This window comes from Drosophila subobscura, chromosome U (genome assembly GCF_008121235.1).
Source record: "Drosophila subobscura isolate 14011-0131.10 chromosome U, UCBerk_Dsub_1.0, whole genome shotgun sequence".
In the NCBI taxonomy this organism is placed as follows: Eukaryota; Metazoa; Arthropoda; class Insecta; order Diptera; family Drosophilidae; genus Drosophila; species Drosophila subobscura.
This window is the reverse complement of record NC_048534.1, coordinates 22,636,711-22,662,378: the sequence shown is the minus strand read 5'-3', so window position 1 is coordinate 22,662,378 and position 25,668 is coordinate 22,636,711. Positions and strand designations below refer to the sequence as shown.

Here is a 25,668-nt window from a genome sequence, read left to right as displayed (position 1 = left end):
ACTTTGTTGCCTGTTCGTTGAGTTTTTAAGCCAATTTCAGTGGACTGCTACCAACTGGACAGAGCATTGGCTTTTTTATTCATCCTTCATTCCATGCCATATCCTTTTTTGCTCTCCGTTTTTAGGATTGCCCTACATACGGTATATTTATAAATAAAGCAGATTTTCTTTCCCTGCCCCACCACATGTGAGTGTGGGGTGGAGGGACTCTCACTGGTCAAAACCGCGTCAAAAGTTTCACTCTTTTTGGTGCATTTTTTTTTCGCCAAATCTGCATAATTGAAGTTTGTTCTAACAAATTTAAATGAATATTTCGTTGGATGCAATTAAACATTTCCCAAAGCAGAGAAAATGCATTAAAAGTGATTTATTTATGTGCTGCCATAAAAAAAGTTATAAATAAGCTAATGGCAACGCCGGCTATAATTAATTTCCAGCTAAAGAGTAAATGAATCAAAAAGTAAACATGAATTTCACGTGTGGGTAATAAAAAAAGGCAACTATCAGCAAGCAAACAAGTTCAAACGAAAATATTTAATTAAAACATACAACATTCAAAGAGACATTTTAAATGAAAATGCTAAATGCTGCTAAAAAAAATATAATAAAACATGTTAGAAATGTGTACAAAAAGAATTTAGTTTTTGGTGCACAAAGGGAATAATTCTTTCTGAAATTAGAACTGTAGAACTAGCAGTATGGAAATTTTAACATTTTTATTAGAGAAACTGCAAAACGTTGCCCAGGAATATTCCTCGAAAAACTATCATATTTGACCAACATTTACTCCATGCAAAAATGCATGGAAACTTATTGTTGATAGAAGCATCTAATTTGGTATCAAAAATGCTACCAAAAATGCAAATTGCTAGCCACAGACGCCATACGCAACTTATACATTCTTAAGCTAAACCCAACCAACAACAACAAACTGCTACATTAACGCACAGCAAGAGAGCGCACACCAAACTCTTATACGCGCCAGCTCTTATACTCGCCAGTCGGCTATCGCCAGCAGAAGTAGAAGCGCCAGCAGCATAAAATATACCGTCCGCAGCGCTTTTGGGCCATTTCTCTCTGCGACGCCGTCTGCCTCGTTTGTCGTCTTGGAAGCGTGTGTGTTCCGCGTACCGCGTCTCGCGTTTGGTTTCTCGACTCGTGTGTCTCGTGCGCCCCAAAAAACAAGCCATTAATTTTTTGGTGGCAAAAGCGCGGCTGCGACGGGCGGCAGCATAGGCTAGCAACAGTCACAAATAATCGACAAAACGGTAAATGCAATAATGGGAGCGAAACGATTGGCGCAACGGCAAAACGATAAACTCCAAAGATAATGGAATTCAATTGAATGGAATGGCTAGAAATGCGATTGCAAAAGAAAAACGTTCATTTACCGGTCAATTGAAGACAGTTCCCCCCGCCCAACCACAACCCCAAGGCCACCAAGGCTGCTGGTAATTGTGGTTTACCATGTGCAACGGGTGGGACGAGCTTAACCCACAATAAAAATAGCAAGAAAACACGAAAATGAAAGTGAAAGAATTTATCTTTGTGCAACAGAAATTAAATTAAATTCTAAAGAAAGAACAGACAGAAATAAAAATAGATAAAATGCTCGAGCTAGAAAAAATGAAATGAATTTTTGATAAAAAATTCCACCTGTTGGGAAAACCCAAAAGAAGCCGACGGATATCCCAGATATCAAAGAAAATTATACTCAAAACAAACTTATCTTATCGGTTGGCATTCAGTGCGTATGCGTAATGTTTCCAATGGCTCTTAGAGTCTCTCCCGCAGAAATCACTTCCAACAGCTGTGCCTGACTTTCCCTTTTCCCCGGACAACAAACCCAATTTGGCTTTGATTTTGTGAGAATTGAATTAACATCTATTAAGTGCTCATGATGTAATAACTGACAAACGCCTCAGATAAGACTTGTCAGTCGCTTGAACAGTTTCAGTGTCTTATCAGAGTGTAAACTTGATAAAGGCCATGATGCATGGATAAGATATATTTTGCAAATAAACAAAGTGAAATGTGTCAATAGGAAACAGTTCTGAATGAGTTGGAAATATTTAGAGTGGTTTGCTACACGTTTAATTATGATACGTTCAAGATATTTGATTGATGGGCTAGGCGAATCTAGTCAAATTATCGTGTTAAAGCAATACCTTTCTGTTTTATTGATTTATTCCAACTTGTTTGGGAGTGGCTCAATCAAGGTTGAGTTTGTTATTTCTTTTATTAGATTGTCAAGCTACAAGTTTTGCCTCTTTCTTGTTTTGCCATTAAATGTTGTCCCAGTAAATATTTTCAGAGCATAACTTTTTGCAGGAAAAAAGTAACTACAAAAGCGTTGCACAATTAAGTTTATTCTGCCTCTAATGAAAAACATATCAGCCGGCAATAATCATCTGCCCAGCAGCAATAAAATTTTATCAAAAAAAAAATGCACTTTAATATAATATTTAAAAATATTTATTTTATATAAACACGACATTCGATAGGAAATCCCCGGTGAAAAAAGTCGCATTAAAAACCGAAACCAGATAATCATTTTGCATTCACGCGGAGCTCTAATTAAAAACAATTACATTAAATTAAACCGAGTTAAACAATTAAACAGCAAACACATTTAAGCGAAAATGAGGGTGAAAATATGACGAAAAAATTGCAGCAAGAGAAAAAATCAAATTGCAACAGATCCTGGCAATTAATCATTTTGTTTATACGCATTTCAATGATTCTTAATATTCTGTTTTTCCCCGTCTCACCACCCACTAGTGAAAACCGCATAATTAATTGCCAAAACAACACCAAAAAGAAATAAATAACTAAATAAATACCGAAGTGAACGTGATACGTCCTCCAGCCCACACCTAACAGATAAATATATTTATTGTCCAAGGAACAGTCCACAATGCGTCGCAATATCAAATTGATTGTCTTCGTCAGCATCATTTGGATGTTTGTGATGGTCTACTACTTCCAGTCCAGCACAGAGAAGGTAAGTGCTAAAAAGTACAGAAAAAACTGAAGAGTCTATGAAGATTCAGCAAAAGTAGACCCCGGGGGCAATAACTCAAAGAAGATAAAATTTTATGGAGTTCAAACCACAAGATTCTATGAGGTGCTTATAAAAAGCATCTTAATAGTGTGCTCCACTTTCGCTTTCTATTTGTGCAACCTACTTATTTATTTGCTATACATTTTTGTTGCACACTTAAGAAGGTGTGCAGATGCGACGTCATGAGGGTGCCTGCATGGCAGCTTGAGAGGGCTGCTTGGGGAAGACTCTCCACTGAAAGTTGGAGCAACCCTTTAGCTGTTGCTGCTTCTTCCTCTGCTGCTACTTCCTCTGCTGCTTCTTTTCCTCTTCCGCTTTGGATCATCATCATCATTATCATCATTTTTCATACCCGTAACGATGGCAGTCAGTCCGCGAGTCGTCCATTGCGTATGCCCTGTGCCTTGCATAGTAATTATTTGATTGCCACCAACTATGTCCCGCTACCAACTACCAACTTGATATTTCCATTGTTTTCTCTCTTTCCCTCTATCTTTCTCTTTGCACATAATTAGCCTCACGTATTGGGAGGTGCCATCACAGCGCTTGGCACTATTTTTTTCTTCTTTCGTTCGTTGCTTCTTGTACAAGTTTTAATTAAGTTTTTAGGTTTTTTGCTTTCGGTTGTCATCTAAAAGTCTCTTATGGTGTGCGTTTGGGGAGGTTATTTATTAGGGAAACTGTGACAGTTTTCAGTGGTACGAAAAGTTAGTCATGAGGGCCGGGTCGGGTCGGGTCCAACTGTTCAGGTGTTGTTCTTATCTTTTATTTATTTATTTTTGTTGTAAAATAATGTGCACAAATGTGTGCAGGTGTGATAAAAATTATTAGTTTCCCCTCTTCAGGGGTAATATTTTATTTTTCTAAGAACATTTTTCTATCTTTAACTTCTACACCCCTTAGACAGACTCTCATCATTCCATTTCGCTTATCTTGACAAATATTCTATTAACAAAAAATACATTTTGTTTCAAATGTTCTTTTTCATGCATTATTTTCTTTCCTAAAATTATTCCTACAACTCACTTTGCTTCAGTTTATTTGTCTCAGCCTCTCTGCCACATGTGGACTTCACTCCAGTTGATATTTGGTTTCTGCTGTTTACTTATTTATCCGACCAACAGCGCCAACAAATTCCATTTGAGTTTTCTGCTGCAAAAATAAATATACGTTCAACACGATATGCGGCGGGAAAAATCTCACTCACCCACCCACCACTCACTCGCACACGCGAAGGGAAAATGTCAATTTATTTCTGCAATTTTCCAGTTTATTTTTTTGTACTTTACTTTTGTAGCGAGCGGAACAGGGAAATTACATACTCAATAAAATAAATAAAACAAGTCCCGGCATGACATGGGGGACATGTCTTCCGACTTGTTTTGTATTTTTTGTTTTGTTAAAACACAGCCAGGCAGCAGCAGCAGCACTTTTATAAATGTTTTAATTGTGTTAAGCGAAAAAATCCTTTCAATTTGTTGACCACTTTGAGAGATGCTCCGAATGCACCACGAAGTTCCGCACATCTGCCGAAAAAAAAGAGCAACTTGAAGTCCTTGTAAAAAAAATGTAAAATGAATCCATCAAAATTTTAAATAAAATTAAAAGCCTTTGGCGACTGGCAGGCGACTGACAACCAGCAGCAATAAGCAATCAGTAGTATAAGTGGGGCATTGTCAGTGACTCGACTTGGGGTTACCCTTTAAAGGGATTAAATTTAAAGTAATTCAGGATTTTTGTAATATTTTGTCAGTGTTTTTATTTGATTTTCTTTAGTAGGAAATTTATTTGGAGTGTTCAGGAATTTTTATTTCGTTTGCTTTGAATGTATTTTTATTAAATTCATTTGTATTCTTTATTTATTGTGCTGCTCTCTCCTGTTTCCTGCTATTTCCTTTGTTTTCGTAGCTGCCAACTTGTCGAATTCTAGCTATTTATATCCCCAGGATCTGTTTTATTTATAGCCTATTCCCTGCCTCTATTTTAAGCCCACGTAACCCTACTTGTCTATAAGTACACAGTACAAAACCTTGTTAATTGGTTTGGGGGCGGTGTTAAGGTGAAAATTCATCAAGTGTCACGAACTCACACTCGCATCAGTCTGTGTGTCTGGCTCTGGCTCTGGTATATAATAAGTGTGAAAAAGCAATTCAATAATACTCTGTTAATTACACTTTTGATCTTTGCAATGATTTTTAAATTGAGGAAAATAATAATTATGGAAAAATGGAAGTGCCATCGGCGTGGCCGCAAGAGTTTAAATGTGAAAAACGTAAATCTGCGCAATGAATCCGATTATGGAGATTTATATACATCAATTTACATGCACACATACAAGTGTACATATGCATATGATGTACATATGTATGTACATACTTTGAGGCTTGTAGAGACAGGCTCGGCCTGGTCCTCCCTCTCTCTTTGTACATTTTTCCCACTGGCAATCATCTTCTTTTTTTCCCAACTCTCCGAAATCATTTTTCTTGTTTGTAAACTTGATTTATTTTCCTTTTTCGCTGTGAATAAAATGCAGGAAATGATGTTGCTGTCCATTCACTGCACTCGCTCATTGGTTTCAGTGATTTTGAATAGGCCTGTCCCCAGCCTCGTAGCACGTTTAATTACTATTATTTATTTCTGGACAGGCTAAATTTAAGTTGATTAACTTTTCAAATCGGATTAAGCGTGGTCAGAGATTTATGAGGTGTTTTAAAATTAGTATGTGTTTGCCAGAGATAGCGAAAATTCAGAGATGGGCCGTGGATTGGCCAATTGTGGGGGAATTTTATTTTATAATCGCAAATACTGGGTGTACACGAGTTTCCACTTGAGAGAGAATGAGCTAAGTATTGAATTTATCTATTGATAGGTCAGGTATTTTGAGCTTTAATCGGGAGTGTTTGGTGTTGATAATTTGCTCAGAACAGAGGGCATTAATCAGTGCGACAGTATAGGAAGATCGGTTAGGTATCTAATCTAAAACAACTCAAAGTTTTAAGCCACTTTAAAAATGTTTAAAATTAGAAAGTTTATTGGATAATAATAATCGCATAAGGAACATCCACCAAAGACTTTTATTAATCCATTTGTAGTATTTTGTTTATCATAAATCAATGAAGCAATTGAAAGGAAAAGGAACAGCTGTATGTATATCCCACTCTGCAGCCACAGTTTGGCTCCTCCAAATATCAACTGACATTTAGTTACAGCTCTTATGCAACTGCCAGCTCTATTTCCCATTGATTCGATTTTATTTCTTCATATGTAGTTGTCTCCCATTGTCTCCCCTTGATCGTTAATCATATTTTGTCTTACTGAACTTCAACTCACCCAAATTAAGCTACCCACTACCCACCATCTCGTGTTGTAATGGCAAACGTATCGATGACTTAGCTCTTCAATTTTGCTATTCAATGACATTTCATTCACAAAAGTGTATCGAAGTTTTATGCGCTCTCATGCAACACGATTCGACACGTAATCATCAAGTGCTGAGTGTCGAGCAATTTTTGAAAGGAAAAGCGTACCAAAAACAACAAAAAGTCAATCACACATTTAATTTAATTTATTTGTTAGCAGCAGGGCGCGTTTGCTTACATAACGAATTGATTAGTCTTTGTCTCTTATTTTTTTTGCTATTTTTCTCCTTCGTTTTTGTGCGTTAATTACTTTGGTTAGGCACTGAGATGTCCCGCTGCTGCTCGCTGGAGTTTCCAAAATTGAACTTTCTCCTTTCTTTCTAAGAGTTTCTTTAGTTGCTTATGGGGTCATGCATGGATACGTGTAGAATAGTTAAGAAAGGTGAAGCTTAATGGATTAACGATGTGGTTATAATGAAAGTTTATCAGTGAGTATTAAGCGTGGAAGCGTGGCAGAAACTTGATTTATAATAAAAATATAATTATAGATATAGAATAAAATATAACTGAATGAATTGAAGTCCAAAATCAAGTATAAATTCAAGTCCAAAGCAAGTCCAACCCAACTCAAAGCAACAACTAACCGAGGGGCACTTCCGCACATCCATTCCCCCACATATTCCTGCCCAAAGTGTGTCTTATTGTAAATGCAAATATACATAAACGAATCATATACATATATGTAGATACATTTTTGCTTCTTGGTAATACTTTTTCATATGCTTGACACTCGAAGACATTTTCAGCATCATTTTGGCCATATGCAAATGCTGCTGCCATCATAAATGCAAATTCTGACAGAAAACTTTTTACCCCAAGTTTGCCTTTCCAATTTTCTCGCTTGCAGCGAGCGGCTCCCACGCTACGGATATGCTGGGCTGTGGATATCTATTATGACAACTTCCCATTTAACTTTTATGGCCTTGCCAAAGAGCGAGAAAAAATGGTACAAAAAAGAGTCCAAATGTGCTATAAATAGGTCCTCTACATGTATTTCAAGTTCAAACGAAAAATGCTTTCAGCGACCTTAACGCATCGTGAGTTCGATTTATGGCGGACTATAACAATATCAAAAAAATATTAAATCTATATATTACGGGTAGAAAAAGAGAGAGAGAGAGAGAGAGAGAGAGAGAGGCAGAAAATAACAAACAGAAAAACGTTCGCGTGACGGAGCAAGTTACGCGCTGGTTGACAAACCCAATCGCATTAGCAAACAACGGACAACAACAAAATCCCACTTGAAAAGAATGTCAAAGATTCAACAACAACAAAAAAGTAATTTGCTCTTGAAAATGTACGAAATTAACATTTTTTTGGTCGTTGGAAATTAATTTCAATTAAGTTCAATAGGATGATGACGACGCTGAACGGAATGGAGGCGTTCAAACTGGTTTCCCCATCTGAGGATAAACTTATGCACATATTCCCCAAAGGTCGCTGGAAGTGCATGAAATAAATTTTAAATGAATGAAACTGAAGGTCCAAGTTGGGGCTCTTCGGGGAATCAATAGTCACGGAATAGGTTCCAAGAACAGCTTTAAAAATATTCTTTCAATGAGTTTAATAAAGCTAAATACAAGTTGTACAGCTGCCATATGGCAATTGCAATAGTAATTGAAATAAATCTCTGAGAATGTTCACAGTTGTTGCTTAATAGATAAATATTTTTCCAATGAATAGAATGAAAGAAAAACCAACTCAACAACCTCCCAGTCGTCTGCAAATCTTCACTCTTGAGAGGTGTCTCATTTGATGGGCCAGCCAACAAATTAGCATTTTATCAAACAACTTGTCTTGATTTGAGGTTTTGCTGCCAATGGAAACTTGTCAGAGTCATCAGAGTCACAGACCCAAAGCAGAAGAGCGACCGATGCCGGAGGAACGATCCCAATGGAATTACAAAGTTCAGTTGCTTCTTTGGCATTTTGGTTGAGCCTCTTTGACTTGCTTTGAATAATTAAAGATGCTTATCTCCGAGTTGACTTTTTGTTGGGTGTTTAGTTTTGTTTTTTGTTTTCCGACTAATTTGTCGGCCAGAAGAGGGCAGCGGACCAGGGCGTGGAGGCAGGCAAGACGGCGGCCAAGACTAAATGACAAACTTCTCGCTCAACCGGCTCTGGCTATGGCTTTTTGAATGGTCTGCCAACCGGTTATCTACCTCCACTCACACCCTTCTGTGTCTGGCGTGACCATCTGCTGTAGAAGCTGAGCTTCTCGTCGTTGCTCTTGAGATGCTCTCAGAGAGGGTGGAGTGACTTCTAAGAGATGTTTATCACGCGTGGAAGTGGGAGTTGCAGAAATCTATTAAGTGTGGGGTTTGTCAATTAAGGGGGGGCTTTAGTGTTTGGCTTTAAATTTGCAAGGTAAAGTGGAAGGGTAGTTTGTACTCCAAGCCACAGAAAAAGCTTACACAAAATCGGTAATATATTTTATGGAAATTTCTTTGCTAAAAGTACTTGTTTGGAATACCCATTCGAAAGAGAATTCTTTGCATTAAAAACTCTATTTTCTTTAGTTCCTTGCCTTTCGTTCCTTTCCATTTGTTCCTATGGATAAGCAAGTGTATCAAAAGCTTCGACCTTACTATTCCCATCCCTGTCTTACTTCTTATGGATAGTTGGCGCTGCTTTTGAGGCTGGGCTGCGGTGGCTGCTGCTGATTCCTCTGCTGCTGCTGCTAATTCTGCCGCTGCTGCTGCTGCTGCTCTTGCCGATTCTGCGGCTTCTCTTGCTGATTCCTCTGCTGCCGCTGCCGCTGTTGTTGATGCGGTTTTTGCTCTTCTTTTTCGCCGTCGTCTGCCATTACGCAACGTAACCGTAACCCAACGCATTGAGACAAGGTCGTTTGGTTTCGCTTAATAATTTTACTTTTTATAGTTTCTCCCTCCAACTCCTCCTCAACCACTATCTGGCTGCTGCTGCTGGTGCTGCTGCTTCATCATCTCTTTTTGCTCTGCTCGTTTTGTGTATTGATCGTATCGATGTGTTTGTGTGTGTGTGTCGATACTTTTGGTAGTGGCCTGTGGGCCACTTTCAATTTCATTTCGCTGATTTTTATTGTTATTTTACAACTTGTTTGGACTGCTGCTTCCTATTGCCAGCAGCAGCAGCAGCAGCAGCGACCGACCGACCGAACGACCCGAAATGGCATAACAATGATAAATGCGGGCAGGGAAATGATTTTTGTTTGTGGCTGACACATACAACAAAACAAATTGAGCAGCGGCCAGAGCGAATAGAGCGAGATACAAGAGGAAAACTGCCACTGACAGCTGGAGCAAGATGAACTTTAAGCCATCAATAAGAGCACTTCAAAACCAAGTAAATATAGAGCGAAGTAAGAAATATTTTTTTGGTAGCGATTTCAAGTGAAAAATGTATTGATAAATGGCTCCTAATGCTCCTAGGAAGTGTGCGGAATAAATAGTCCAGGGAAACGTCAAGACTAGCTTGATTTTTAGCCATAAAGATTATTTTTCTGAGAGTTAACTAATGAATTTATGAGAATTTGTTATGGCAACTAACTTGCGTGGTCTATCTAAAACGCTACTTATTGAACAGTAGTTTCACGTCAAATATTACCAAAAAATTGCTCATAACCCTGCTTAAATTGCTCTCCAAACTAGTCATTAAAAAACGATAAAAACCTCTCAAATTTAGAGCCTACACCTCTAACCCTCTGGGGCTATAAATAGGCCTTACAGCACTCATTCATAAACCTGTTACACACACCATAATGTTTAACCTTTACCTTTGTCCACTTGACCAACTAACACAAATAGTTTTTTAATATTTTGTGACCTAACCCAAGAGGGTCGGCAAACAGCACCCAAGCCAACACCGGCAATAATTAAGCAGCGAATTTTACAAGACACAAGACAGAAGACGAGACGCGACGCGACGCGCACTTGCCGCGGCAGACATCGAGGGTTGTGTTTGCCCAACACTCATCACTTTCCGACGTCAACTTGACGTTGCTTTTTGCGTCATAAAGTTCAAGTTCATTATGACTGGCAAAGGCAGCAGAAGACCCAAAGACATGTGCATGTACATGTGTACATACCACCACAACAAGCTCGATTACAAAAGCAGTAACCAGCAGTTGCCGACGAGGGAGCCCGTGGGCGCCCACTACCCGTCCAGGAAAACCAAACCAAAACCAAAACGAGAAGGGACGTGTGAGACGCTTCTTACGCGTCACAACTTTTATACCCGGCACTCAGTACTACATCTGCACTTTAGCGGTTATTTGTCCAATTTTACATTTTTTCTTCATCTGTCATCTACATCAACAACACTACTCACGCCAACACGCTCCTTTAGCTCGCCACCCTCCCCTATAGACACACACTGCAGAGTCAGCGGCAGAGGAAGCGGCAGAGGCAGCGGCAGAGGCAGAGGCAGTGACGTGTCAGGGGCCAGGCCATAAACAGCGCGAAGCAGAGTGTGAATGCTGCGGGACGGGGTGGGTTTGGCTACTGCAAATTAATTTCTTCATTGTGGCTATAATAATGATCCAATCGGATTCCAATTTGGTGATCTGATAGATAAGGTCATTCCCTACGGAATGGCGTTTTTAGTTTTCTGTTATCTTCAAAATTGTAGATTTGGGAGGTTTTTGCCCTTTGCGGGGGCGGAAGGGGCGGGGCTCATTTTTGAAATACACTGGTTTCAGTGTGAGCATACAGCAGTCTGGTGCCAAAATTTGGTGGCTCTAGCTCTTATAGTCTCTGAGAACTAGCCGACAAACAAGACGGACGGACGGACAGACGGACAGACGGACAGACGGACAGACGGACAGACAGACATGGCTCAATCGACTCGGCTATTGATGCTGATCAAGAATATATATACTTTATGGGGTCGGAAACGTTTCCTTCTGTGCGTTACATACAACCGTTATGTGCACAAATACAATATACCCTATTTACTCTTCGAGTACCGGGTATAAAAAAAGAGAGACGTTCCGACACTTCAGCTAAGTGCTACTTTCAGGCGATTACACAAACAAGCAGGCAAAACAAAAACAAAACACACAAACAACAACAAAAGTGAAGCGAAACACACAGACAAACAACAAAATTTGTGGCTCCATGGAGTGGGGTATTAAATAATTATTATTTAATGATGGGCATCTGTCCGAGTTAAGAAACCCAGCCACAAAAAATAAGAGTGAGGGGCGTGAGATGTATGTTAGTTTAATTTGGGTCAAAATATGACCTATATTTAGACATAACTTCACTTTGTTTTACACTCGAGGCAGATAAAACCTTAAACTCCACCACTTGCCTTCTAGTGCTCATAAATATAACAAAATATATTATTGTACTTCCCAATTTAATGTCTCTATTTTAGCCATTTATTGCATTATGTTTCCAACATAATTTTGTCCACAAATGCCACGATCACGAGCCCTTTTACAGTTGGGTTTTGGGCTTCCATTTTCCAGCTTTCACGTGCCTCATTTTCAGAGCCCAAGTTCCAAGTTGACATTTTAATGCAGCCGCAAAAGCCCTCTGCCGCGTGACTCATGATCAAAAAACATTTAAATGTCAATTTAAAGATTATCATTTAAATACAAGAAAACATTTTAAAGCGCTGGCAAGTGAAAGTACGGGCAAAGCAGCAACAAAACAATTGAACAACTCGAGAAAGTCCAACCCCGAAGACAGACAATTCAAATGCATGATAAACTGTCTCCAATTCGTATTACGTTCGCTCGCTGGTTTTTTTCTCTCCTTTTTTTGTATTATTTGAGCTTCTTGTAGCCAGCTGAATACCAAAAATGCCTGTTGGCGCCTTTTACCACCAATTTTCGGACATTTTCAGCCACTTAAGTAGTGGCATTCACCTCCGCTTTTGTGTTGTCTAAAAGTTTTGCTTCTCCTTTGCTTGTGATTGGGTTTTGCTGTGTGGGTTTGGTTTTATTTCGGGGCACAAGAGGCAACCGAAATAGACATTGAAAATTTGCAATAATTGCATTTGCTTCGAGATGGGATGGGTTGGGTTCGAGTTCAGCTAAATGGAGTGTAATTTAGCTTCAAAGCTGACCTTTTGTAGTTCATTTTTAGCAACGTAAACACTGCGTTGAAATGGTTATAACATTTTCCACTTTAAGTTGCTTTTATTTGTATTTTTAATAGAGTTGAACAAGTTCAAGCTGTGGGGGAATTTTAATGCCCGTCTTTTTGTCTGTGGAGATTTGTGTAATTTTTTTAAGACGCGATCTATGGATGCAGGCAGCTCTGTGGCAGCCACGGACTTCTGCTACTCTTGGTTATATAAATAATTCCAATAAACCCCACAAAAATCCTACGGTTTAACACCACGAAAGCACACACTTCAAGTGTTTGGCTTGGCCTTTCGCTGTTGCGTAAATTATTAAAATACAACTTGAACTACATAATTAAAATCCCCACCCAAAAGCCACGCCATGAATTGCCTGCGTAGGTGTTTATTTATAATTAAAATCTTGTTAAATATTCATTATCAAAACTCAAAGCTTATTCGCTTGAATGCCTCGCGTTTAGCCATAAATATTTGACTGTAATAAACAACCGAAAAATAGAAGTACGCCCGAAAAGCCCCTGCAATGCATGCAACAACTCAAACATAATCCATTTCATACAGCAATAAATACATAATCTATTTTATTAGCTTGATTAGCGCCAAATAGAAATGCGGTCAACTGTTTGGCCCCATTTGGCAATGCTAATAAACTAATTAAAACAGTGGCAAATGGAATGGATGCCAAACCAATTTCCAATACAAATAAACACAGACCACAAGCACCACTGCTGATCATGGTTTCGGGGCCACTCTTTTAAAACAATTCGGTTCTGCCCCGCAGCAGAAACAGAACAATATCTAATTTAAATGTGAAAGAAAAATTGCACTCTGCGCATTAATGCGTCTCTCCACTCCTTCCCCTTTTGCCCAGCCAGCCAGACCCTGAGCAAACAGTGCATCCATCAACTGATTGTTGAACTGTCTCAAATGTGTCTCTATTTCTATGAATGCGAGTGCGAGTTTATGTATCTGTAACGACAGACCATGAGCCATGTGAGTGAGCTCACTGTAGCCTGACTGATGACATGTGCCAGTGCTGGGGTCTCCCTTAACGCACAGTGGTCGAAGGTGGGCGAAAATGTGGGAAATACAACACTTTTATTGTTGCAAATCTGTAATCTAAATAGGTCTGACAGTTAACTAAATAGGTTCAATAACTTTTAAAAATTAAACCGCTAAATTTCCCAAACCATTTACCAATTTTTACCACAATAATTTGTTATTTTATAGATTGATTAATTGTTTATGAAACCAGAAGGTATGCGGTGTCAAGCAACTTATTAATAATATTTAAAAATATTTTTTCAGAGACATTACAACAAAGTTCTATTTATTTTATATATTTATGTTTTTTAATTAATGGATTTATGTATTTATTTTACATAATTTAATGCACAAAAACCCAATTTACTTACATAAAAAAACAAAATATAAAACAAATAGGAAATTTTCGTAATGTTGCTGGAAGAAACTTTTTCCACATAGTTTTCGCCGCTTTGTCCCACAGTGCCTGTCTGTTTGTTCTTTCTTTTGGTGTTTTTTGGCTGTAGGGCGGGCGGTCACCAGGCAGCTGCTCGCTGGACTTCTATTTGTGCTTAATCATTGAAAATTCTTTATGCACATGAGTCACACATTGTCTGCCAAACATAACACAGCACGAAAAAACAAAGACAAACCAAAGACCAGCAGACAGGCAACAAACAGAGAAAAAAAAGCAGAGCCAAAGCAAAGAAAGCAATAATAGAGTTCACAATTCGTTATAGCTGTCTGTATATGTATGTATCTGGGTATCTGTTAATGTATCTGTAGCTGAGTATCTGAAGACCGATTCGTTGCGATGCGAGTTTTTGTCTTAATGGAATGACCCGAATTGGCTCGGGCCACCAACCAGTTGATTATGAAGTGCGCCAAAGAGTATTTTCCATAATAATTTTCAGCCTGGCCTTAATTGATTTTTCACTCTTTCTCTTTTCCGCGCTGAGCGAGAGCCGGAAAGTCAAAGGTTAAGCTCAAGATTGTGTGCCGCAGAAAACACCAAAAGCACAGCCGCAGCAATATGCAATAAACCATTGTCAGAGTGGAGAGAGAGAGAGGGAAAGAGAGAGGGAGAGAGAGAGAGGAGCGACGCAAGAACGACCGAAATTTATGCAAAGCACTTTCAATATATTTTATGAAGACTTCTTGTCGCAAATCGAGGCAGCAGCACCGCAGCAGCCACCAGCCTTGTCTTGTCTTGTAGGAGTGCCCCCCAGATGGCAAGTCCTAGGCACTTGGGCAAAGTCACTCACAGTAGCAATTTGCACACACAAAGCACACAGACACACACTCAGACACTTGTCCACAAAACCTCAAACATGCAACAGCTGCCGCCTGGCTGCAGTTTGCAATTTATTGCAGCCTCATCTGCTGCCCACCAACTGCAAATGATGCGACTCCTCCCAAAGAGGAGGCAGGAAGGCGCAACTCCGACATGGTTTTGGGTAATAATGAGCAGCTCTAAGGCCACAAAAATAAATACCAGAAACAACTAATTATTTGGTGGACAAAGTTTAAATAATCATTAGCAAAAAACTTAAGCTGCGGGCAGGCGGCGACTCTGAAAGTTTTTGAGTAATTATGTTGGCTGTTAAAAGAGTTGAAAATATAAAAGAAAATAATTTATAATTCATTTAAGCCGATTTTAGGTATTATTTAAATATTCTGTGTTCATGAAATTCCCGTTTTTGAGGAGATTTTTGATTATTGGATTATTGTTTGCTGAAAGCAGCGAAACAGAGTCCCTGGTCTAGCAGGAAAATAACATTGAAAAATGGTATAAACCTTCCCCACAGTCATCCCCTGCCGAAACACGTTAATTGGCCTACCCATGATCAACCCATGACATTCCCAAAAAGCCGCTTCTTTTTCCCATCTCGATGACAAATTTATTGTCTGACCTTAGCAGCAATAGAAAGGAAGTTCAAACCACAAACAACGCACACAACAATAAAAATAAATGCAAAAAAAAGGCGCAAATATATTTATTTAATTGAGTTTTGCAAGACAAAGCGAAACTTGTTTGTTGCAAATGCAACTGCCAGTGGCAGTGCCACTGCAACAGCAGCTGCAGCAGCCCATGAGGAAGCCCGAGAGTTTGTTACCCATCGTTTGCTTGTACGAGAAGACACAGCGATGAAGATGCCACACAAATTTTTGCTACCAAAAACAATTTGCAATTTCTGTTGCTGCTGCTGCTGCTGATGCGGCCGCAATTTGGTTGGCATGGCACACAATTTCCAACTCCATCTGTGCCACAGCACTGAGTTGCATAACATGTTGCAGTTGCCACGACCACACAATCTATCTCTCAACGGCAGCAGAAGTGGGCTGGGCTGGGCTGGCCTGGCTGCGAGGGTGTTTGGAGAAGGTTGAGCGAACACATCTGAGTTTTTTCCCATTAACTTGTTGGGTCAAACTCTCCTCCACTCCACTCCACTACACTGCTCTTCCCCGGTGTTGTCTCTTCCCAAAAATGACAACGAATAATTATTGTCTGTTTGCTCTAGAGATTCGAACATTTTTTTGGGGCCATTGAGCACTTTTGATGGACATTTCTTTGGCTGAGGCTGGGGGCACATTTTCCCATTCAAATTGTTGTCAAATGTCGAAGGCCCGCAAGTTGACAGTTGCCCAAAAGTAGCCCAAAAGCTGCCCATTAAAGCCAGATAACAATCTTCTCTTCGTTGAATCTTCTCTCTTTTTATGCTTAGGGAAATTAGCTCTAAAGTCAGGCTGCGAGGTTTTATAATCTATCGTAAACAAAAATCCAAAGCAAAATTGAGTCATAAAAAAAGGGAAATTGCCTGAGGCCGGAAATCTTTGAAAGTGAAAACTATCAGAAACATTTGAGGGTAAATAAAAAATAATGGGCTGACGGAGATTGGCGCTCAAAGACTGATGAAAGCTGAGATGCAAATTTGATTACTGATTAAAGTGCAGAATTCATCGGAACTTTGCCATTCTAATTATCTCTTGGGGCTAAAATCATTTACGAAAGGGTTTTCGGCTGTCTTTCCTTTTGTTTGCCATATTCTGTGCTAAAGTCAATGGCAAATATTTGCATAAAATCATGTTTAAATCTGGTAATTAATTTTGCTCCATTTTCGTATTTATGCATAAATCAAGAGCAAATATTCTAAAACTATTTCATTGATATGCCAAAAAATATATAGAAGCCTTTTCACACATCGCTCTCTCTCTTTCTCTGTTTATTCTGTTTATTTCTTTATCCTTTTTTTCGTTTAAATAAACTTTGCCTCAGACACAGACTGAATAACAAGACTTTGGGCCACATGTCAAGCGGCGCATATGCACCTACATACATACATAACAGAAACATTTACATACATAAATACATATTTACATACATATTCTACATTGAATTTTATCTGAAAATTCGAGTTCAATGGCCGCTGGTCGCCTTTCGCCTTTGAATTTCTGTTTTTGATTTTTTGCTTGGGGTTGCCTGCCTGCAGACGAGACGATTGTTTGTCAATATCTCTTTTGTTGATGGCGTGCATAGACTTTTAATTGAATTTTGTTGTTCTTTCGATAGAGAGAGGCCAAGACTTAGTGCTTTTCAAAGTTTCCCCCCTCTGGGGTGTGGCCTGCCGTGGCAATTTGGAATGCAGAAACAGCAAGAAACCCAAAAACAGATTGCAATACACGATAATGATAATGTCTTTGGACAGACATCTGTTGTTTTTTTCTGTTTCTTCTTGGGTGAAAACTACATTTGATACGTTCCAATTACTAAATTATGCAGTTAGGAGCTCTTTCCCCAGCTCTTTCGATGTGAAAATCATTCAGCTGGAAGACTGCACACACTCAGGGCAAGAGAAACGAAGCCACGAAGCACCCAGATTAAAGAAAATCTCTGCCGTTTCTACTGCCACTCTCATCTAACCAAACAAGCAACAAAGATAAAACCAAATAATGGTTAAGGTTGAGTGAATTGGGGGGATACATCTACAGAGAGAGAGAAACAGTAAATAAAGCAAATTAAAATTGTGGCAGCAACAAAAAAAGAGCCAAAGAAAAACGAGGAAATTGTCGCTAATTAGAAAAAGGAATTTTCCAATTTAAAACAAAAATGAAGACATTTGCTGGAGGTACCAAAAAGACAGCTGTTGGGCTTGTAGAACAGAGCAAAAAAGTCTTAGAAGAATAAAGGGAGAAGAAAAAGAACAAATTTTAAGCAGAAAACTTTCAAAGAAAATTTTAGAGAAATAATTGGCATAAAATTAGAAAAAAGTAACAATAAAGTAATACCTGTCATGGCTCCAGAGCTCCATCTCTGCATTCATAACCATTAGAAGTGAATCTGGGCAGTGCAGCAAAATCATTTCAACAAAATGTGTACCTCCTTCAGTGTGGCATCTAAATTTCTAAGGCTAAGTTCTGCACAAAAGTTTCCCATTTGAGCAACAATATTCAAATGAGTTCTAGTTCCGCCTCAGGAAGATATTTTCAACAGCCCAAACTCTGTGTAATGTATTCCCCACACACTTCATTTCAATGGGAAATCTAATAGGCAGCCTGACACCCAAAATCATAGATGATTCCCTTAGGTTTAGTGGCAGGGCATGCACCTTCTGCTCAAAGATATAATCAGAAATTTGCTCAAGAAAATTATTGCAAATTTTGTCAATTTTCTGCCAATTTGACTTCACTCTCCTCCTTTATAGTTCCATCTCCATTCCGCTCGTTCGAGCCTTATGTTCGTGTTTTTGGGTAAAGTTATTTATTCTGTTTATCTATTCTTTGTTTTGGAACACATAAATCCTTATAATTGCTTTCCATTGGGAATCTTTTTGGTATTATTTCCATATTCTCGCTCTAGGCGACCCCAAAAAACAACAATCAATGCCATCAAATGGCTCTGAACTCGTTTCAAAAGCATTTATTTGACTCGCATTTTATCTGCATCTATTTTTGGCCAAAAACATTGAACTCAAACATTGAACTCCCAGCTCGTAGATGGACAAAAATGTAAAAAAAAAACAGACGACATTTAAGGCAACCTGTTGCTCTGGTTCGGCATCAACTTGCCACAAACTTGTGGCTGTTGCTGGTTTATTTTTTGTAGTTTTTTAATCTCAATCAATGTGTAACCAGATCCAATGAGAATTTGATGAGGCAAGTGGCACATTTGAGGTCTTGCCATTGACATTTTGTGTGGGCAAAAAATAAGAAAAAGGAATCCGAATCATCTTTCAATTGACGTCAGCCAAATGGCGCACTCTCCAGAGTTTAGTCTATAAATAGACTGCAATGGGAGTTGACGCCACCCCAAAGGGCACATAAATTTGCAAATGGAGTGGAAAAGCTTCACATTACTTTTATGCTTCCACTCCTCATAAATCTCTACAAGTTGCCCAATTTATGGATGATTAACGAGTGGCCCATCTAATTAGGAGCAGGACTTATTGGCCAGCCAATATCGATTACCAAAATATTGATTCTATGCGCTAAGCCGCTCTCTCGTGTGTGGCAGCCACTTCAAACAATGAAACTAATCAAGATCCCCCTTGGCTGAGGTGGCACAGCCAGCAACATCATTAGCCGGTTATCAAAATGAACCGAAATGGATTTTCCAATGGGTTTGCGACCACACAATGCAGCATACTTCACGGGCCTATTCCTTGGGCCGTTTCCCATTGTGTTTACGCTGCGTATACGTAATCGGATTTGTCGGTCGGCCAGCAATCCTTCGGGCGGCGCACAGCTTGGGCCGTGTTTGAGGCTGGTTTGAATTGCTAATTGTGTGCAGATTTTCATGAAATTGACTGCAAATCGAAAGGAAATGTGCATGTGAAATGGATCACTCAATCGAAGGCATTTATTCATTTCCGAAACAAAGGTTCTATGAGGGTGAATCATTGTCGGAGACTAATCGAGTTTGTGAGTTAAATGGGCAGCTGCAGACAATCGAAATGGATGCAGAAATTGCGGATATAAAACAGGAAATCGAGAGAAACGTTTCAGTAAATTTGAGTCCAGTTTTCGGCCATTTAAAGTTTATTTTCTCAAATTTTATTAGCTGAAAAAATATATTCTCTAATTAAAGAATTTAATTCGATTTGCCAGAGCATAAGAGGAGCCATCGAAAACAGTCGAAAAATGGGAACAAAGCTTATGGAGTTTATGCAGAAATAGTCCTGGATTGGCTTTCAAGAAGAATTCCACCAACGTGCAGAACTCCCCTCACCATACTTTATTTTGCCACTCGGTTAAAGCATTTCCTTCAGCGATATCATTCTTAACCCTCCATCAAAACCCAAATGCAACTCAATCAATAAAAACAAAACCCAGCAGCTGTTGCCCCTCAGGCAGGGAGCATTCCTTCAGCCTAATTTGAAGGCACTTTGCTATGGCTGACTGACTGACTGGCCGGACTGCTGCCCATCCAAATTGACAAATGAATCATTTCACTTTGCTAAACACTGACCCAATGCCAGAGCCAATGGATTGTTATATTTTATCCCCAGTTTGATTATTAATTGCTCTTTTGCATTGAATCTATTTGTCATGAGTGTGGCAATGGGGCGGGGCATGAGGGCTTTTGTGGCTCTTTCTAACTCTGATTTATGTGTGTATTGAAAGCGATTTCTTGAGCTGACTTTCTGCTGAATGCTGCTGCGTGTGTTGAGTGTGCTGAGTGGATGCGTGATTTTAATTTTAAGTGAAGCATTCTTTATGTCTTGGCATGCCCTTTCCATTTCGTTTTTGGGGTTTTCGTTGTACTCTTCTGTACGTGGAGTTTGAGCGTGAAACGTGCTGCCTTTTAGCGACAATTTTAAACGCATTTTTAACACTTACCCCGCTCCTTGGCCCCCTTTCTTTCTGAAAGAGATTCATTTGATATGCAAGATTTCACTTGGCAGCTTTTGCCATTTAAAATATTTTGTGCCTCGCTTGAGTTTGCATTGATAAATTATTTAGAATGTTCTGTGTCGACTTTTTTCACCCATTCTCTGTGTCCTTTTGCGCTGTTTCAATAGACTCGAGAGCTGCAAAGGAGTTGTGGGTTTGGGCAGTGGATAGACTCAATGGTTTGTTCTGGCTTGTGTGGTTTGAGTGGTTTTTTGGTCTCAAGGTTACTCGCATATTGATGTCTGCCTGGCTGCGGGGCATTGATGTCCTTTTTGTGTCTGTGCCTTTGTGTTCTTTTCGATAGCAGCAAAACCCAGACAGACACATTGTCATACTTTGTATCTATGACAGACATTCAGGGCGGGCTCCAGCGGTATGTTTGCTTAAGGAGGGTTAGGTATTAAGTGACGTTGGTAATGTTACTTGGATTGGGGTTAGTTACTGGGCAGAGAGAAATGACTGAGAAATTACCATAAATATTTGAAATAAGTATCGGGCACCAGGCATTCATGCAAGCTTTATTTTTGTTGCCTGTTTATGAGTATTTATCCACACTTAAGAGCCACAGAATGGGCAGATTTATCGACATTAAAGACACAGCTTTGTGTGGCCACAAAAGAGAATTGCCTCAGGCTCGAACATCCTTTGTTTCTGCACACAAATGTCTTAACCACAAGTCCTTTTGGTTGCCCCCTTTAAAGATTCACCAAAGTTTGTTTCTCTGACCTAAAAGGTTTTCCATGTTCTCTGCAAAAATCTCGTACTTGGACAATGTTTAAACTGGGTCGTGATCGCTGGTTGGTCGCTGCTGTTTGCTTCCTGTGTAACATTTGCAATTTATAGATTATTAATCTTAAAGCCAACACGAAAAGCAATACGAAATGGTTTCGTTTTTGGTTTGTGTTTCCTTTTCTTGGTGTTTCTGTGCCATTCTGCTCCCGGGTTATTGTATGTTGTGCCTGCGGGGTGAAACTTTAACAAAACTTTGCCATAAACCTGCACGAAAGTTCCCCCAACCCAACCCAACCCAAACCCAAACCCACAACCCATTTTATCCTTTTCCTCTCCACAATTGCTCTCAGCTGAGTGTTGAGTTATTGCCCCCGAACGGGTCGGGGACGGGCGGACGTCGCCAATGTGGCGCAGATTAAAGAAATAAATTAAAACACTTGTCTCCCTTCCCTTTGCCTTCGTGTCCTTTTAGGTGGAAAATCGTGCACTGCGGCTACGTGAGGTGGCAACGGCCATGCAGCAGCAGCAGTACCAGGATGACTCCTCATCGGTGGCAGCTGCGGCGGCAGCTGGCGGAGCATCCACGGTCCGGCTGTGGGCACCAGCAGGCGGCGGGGTCGGACTGGGTGGCAGTGGGGCCGATGATCCCGGCGGCAATGTCATTCTAATCGGTTCGGTTAAGGACTTTGAGCGCAATGCGGTTCATGGCCTTAAACTGAATGGAATTGTGGCGCTCGAAGAGACGTCGCAGGTGAGTTTTACACTCGCAGAAAACTCAGCAGAATATTTATTTGCAACTCCTTTTCAGTCACACAGCGGCGGACGCTTGCCCATGGCGCCCAGTGGTCGTGGCAGTGGCACCACCGAGGTGGAATATTTCGATGAAGCGGGCTACATCAAGGCGGGTGCCCTGCGCAATGGCGAAGATCCCTACATAAGGAATCGCTTCAATCAGGAGGCCAGCGATGCACTGCCCAGTAATCGTGAGATACCCGACACGAGGAATCCCATGTAAGACACAGAACTTAGGAGCGAACTAGAGGAGATTTATTAAGGGTAAACTTGTGCCCTTTTTGCAGGTGTCGCACCAAGAAATATCGCGAGGATCTGCCCGAGACGAGTGTCATTATAACCTTCCACAATGAGGCGCGCTCCACGCTGCTGCGGACCATTGTCAGTGTGCTGAATCGCAGTCCCGAGCATCTCATAAGAGAGATAATACTCGTGGATGACTTTAGTAATCATCGTAAGTAGATGGCAAACCCATAAGCTCCAGTCTGTAGACTCATCTCTGTCCGATCCTCAGCTGAAGATGGCCTGGAGCTGGCCAAAATCGACAAGGTACGCATCATACGCAATGATCAGCGTGAAGGACTGGTCAGATCGAGGGTCAAAGGTGCCGATGCTGCTGTGAGCAGCGTTCTCACCTTCCTGGACAGCCACGTGGAGTGCAATGAGAAGTGGCTCGAGCCGCTGCTGGAGCGGGTGCGCGAGGATCCCTCACGTGTGGTGTGTCCCGTCATCGATGTCATTAGCATGGATAACTTTCAGTATATTGGTGCATCGGCCGATTTGCGTGGCGGTTTCGATTGGAATTTGATCTTCAAGTGGGAATATCTCAGTCCAGCGGAGCGTTCGGTGCGTCACAATGATCCCACGACGGCCATACGCACTCCGATGATTGCCGGCGGTTTGTTTGTCATCGACAAGGCGTACTTCAACAAGTTGGGGAAATATGACATGAAAATGGATGTGTGGGGTGGTGAGAATTTGGAAATCTCTTTCCGTGTCTGGCAGTGTGGCGGCAGTTTGGAAATTATTCCATGCAGTCGCGTGGGTCACGTCTTCCGTAAACGGCATCCGTACACCTTTCCGGGTGGCAGTGGCAATGTGTTTGCCCGGAATACGCGACGTGCCGCGGAGGTTTGGATGGATGACTACAAGCAGCATTACTACAATGCTGTGCCTCTGGCCAAAAACATTCCATTCGGCAAGTGAGTACAAGGGAGGGGCAGAGGGCAAACATAAACTAACAGCCAACTTTATTTATTTGAAATTGTTTTTGCTCTTCATCGTTTCTTCTCTTCCCTCTCCGTGTCTGGTTGCAGCATTGACGACCGTCTGGCATTGAAGGAGAAATTGCATTGTAAGCCATTCAAATGGTATCTGGAGAATGTGTATCCCGACCTGCAGGCACCCGACCCACAGGAGGTTGGCCAATTCCGACAGGATAGCACCGAATGCTTGGATACAATGGGCCATTTAATCGATGGCACTGTGGGTGAGTAGTGAAAACAAGCGACTGGGCGTAGAGAGTAATGCTGGGACAGAATTTGAAGAATTCAAGAAATAAATTATGAAATTAAGTTCCTCAGGGAAGTGCATAAAAGCCCAAACAAGCAGTGCGCTGCTGAGCGGCAGCGAGTGAGCAACATGCAGAGAGAGAGAGAGCAGGCAGTTCTCAGGGTTGCGTTCACTTGCGAGCAAACCTGAAGCGTAGCCTTTGCTCTCCCACAAGGAAATGTTCCAGCAGTGCAGCGCTGAAACCTGCTTGGCTTACCCTTAACCTTGACTGGCAAGCAGTTCATTGCCTAAAACTTGCAGCCTTACGCCACTTCACTTCCGCACTCGAACGCAATTTAACATCTTTTGCACCCATTCCCTTGTTTTTTCCCCCAGGCCTCTTCCCCTGCCACAACACCGGCGGCAATCAGGAATGGGCATACTCGAAGCGCGGCGAAATCAAGCATGATGATCTCTGCCTGACACTCGTGCAGTTTGCACGCGGCTCCCAGGTGGTGCTGAAGGCGTGCGATGAGTCGGAGAATCAGCGCTGGATCATGCGGGAGGGCGGCCTGGTGCGACATCACAAGATCAATGTGTGCCTGGACTCGCGCGATCAGACGGCCCAGGGGGTGAGTGCGCAGCACTGCAATTCGGCGCTCGCCACGCAGCGCTGGTCGTTTGCAAACACGCGGGACAGAGACAGCTTGCTGACGCGGCTGCAGAAGGAGGCGGAGAGAGAGATGGGAAGTTAGAGAGGGAGCGAGCGACAGAGAGAGATTGCGAGAGAGAGAGTGGGAGCAGGCAGAACACAGTGATAGAGGAAGCGCCTAACTAACTCGATGTGTGGATTGCATGTGGATTGTATGTGTACTGTATGTATTCGTCGAATGTTTTTATTTACCAATGTTGATTTGTTGCTGAACATAAAACACACTCAAACACACACACACATGCCCGATTGCATTATCATAATTATCATTAATAATACTATTATTATACATGTAAACAATAAGTTCAACTTTAGTTAGAGAGTGGGTTCCACACACAAATCGTTCAACAACCATTTCCTCTGGGGGGTTAAAAGTAACATCAAACGAAGAAGAAAAAAAATATATGAAATGCATACAAAAAATGTACTTAGACTGATTAATTTTTTGTATAATGTATACAAAATATATGAAAAAGAAATAATACTATAAACAAAGCAAAAAAGTGTACAACTTTCGGCAGCTGCTTGACAAGAAAAAGGAAACACAACAAAGAGAAAAAGTATAAGCTAAAAACTATAATTTTTTGCATTCCACACATTCATTCGCGTCAATTAAGGATCTATCTATACGAAATTTGACACAAAATATAAACAAATAATAGCCTCACACACACACACACATGCTCAGAGTCTTCTCAACTTTGTACTTAACAAAAACAAAGAAAAAAAAACATAAAATGTTATCATTAGTTTTAGTTATACATCTAAGTGGAAAAATCATTTGAAAATCATTGAAAACCTATGTGAAAATATCTGTATGTGTATTGTATATAATGAGAAAGAAAAAATTATAATTTAATTGTTTATCAAACGCCAAATAAATTGAACATTTTCGATTATAAAGTATGCAAAATCGAAAAAAGAATTGAAATTGAATTTAAACTTTTTTGTTTATTATTTCAAATGCATAAATCATTGCCAGTTATCAAAGGGAAACATATTTTTATCAAACATCAACTAAATTGCATGTGAAAAAAAGTTTTCCTTTTTCTAGTTCTTTGTGTGAAAGTGAAAAAAGCGTGAAAGGAAAAAAAGATAAAAAAACTAAACCAAATATTGTACATTTGTTTGTGAAAAAATAAACCATTGATGATTAAAAACATTTTTAATTGAAATCAGCCAGAAATGCAACAAACAAAAAAATAATAAACGAAAACAAAATTCCAAATAAAAAGTAAATTGTGCAAATGGCTTTATTTCATTTTATTTTACTCCAAGTGGGGGACCCATGGGGTGCTCTTAATATGATTGCTGTGTGGCGAGGAGCGGCACAGCAGCTGCCATCAAATCCTGCCAAGTACTTTGACTCCTATGTATGTAGGTTAAACGACTTAACTTTCAACTCTAAAATGCTTGACAAGGCAAACAAACGAAAGGAAACAAAGCAAAACGACTGAAGGCAGATGAAAACTT

General features: G+C 40.3%; 1 protein-coding gene across 1 annotated transcript; it reads left to right on the top strand.

Moving 5' to 3' along the window:
• Positions 1–1,058: 1,058 nt before the first annotated feature.
• LOC117901290 (polypeptide N-acetylgalactosaminyltransferase 2) lies at positions 1,059–24,568 on the top strand. The gene is made up of 8 exons (XM_034811985.1): positions 1,059–1,268; positions 2,782–3,004; positions 21,673–21,951; positions 22,009–22,211; positions 22,280–22,446; positions 22,507–23,194; positions 23,309–23,481; positions 23,880–24,568. The coding sequence occupies exons 2-8, from the start codon at positions 2,918–2,920 to the stop codon at positions 24,236–24,238; spliced, it is 1,956 nt and encodes a 651-aa protein (XP_034667876.1). The 5' UTR covers positions 1,059–1,268; positions 2,782–2,917; the 3' UTR covers positions 24,239–24,568.
• Positions 24,569–25,668: the final 1,100 nt, after the last annotated feature.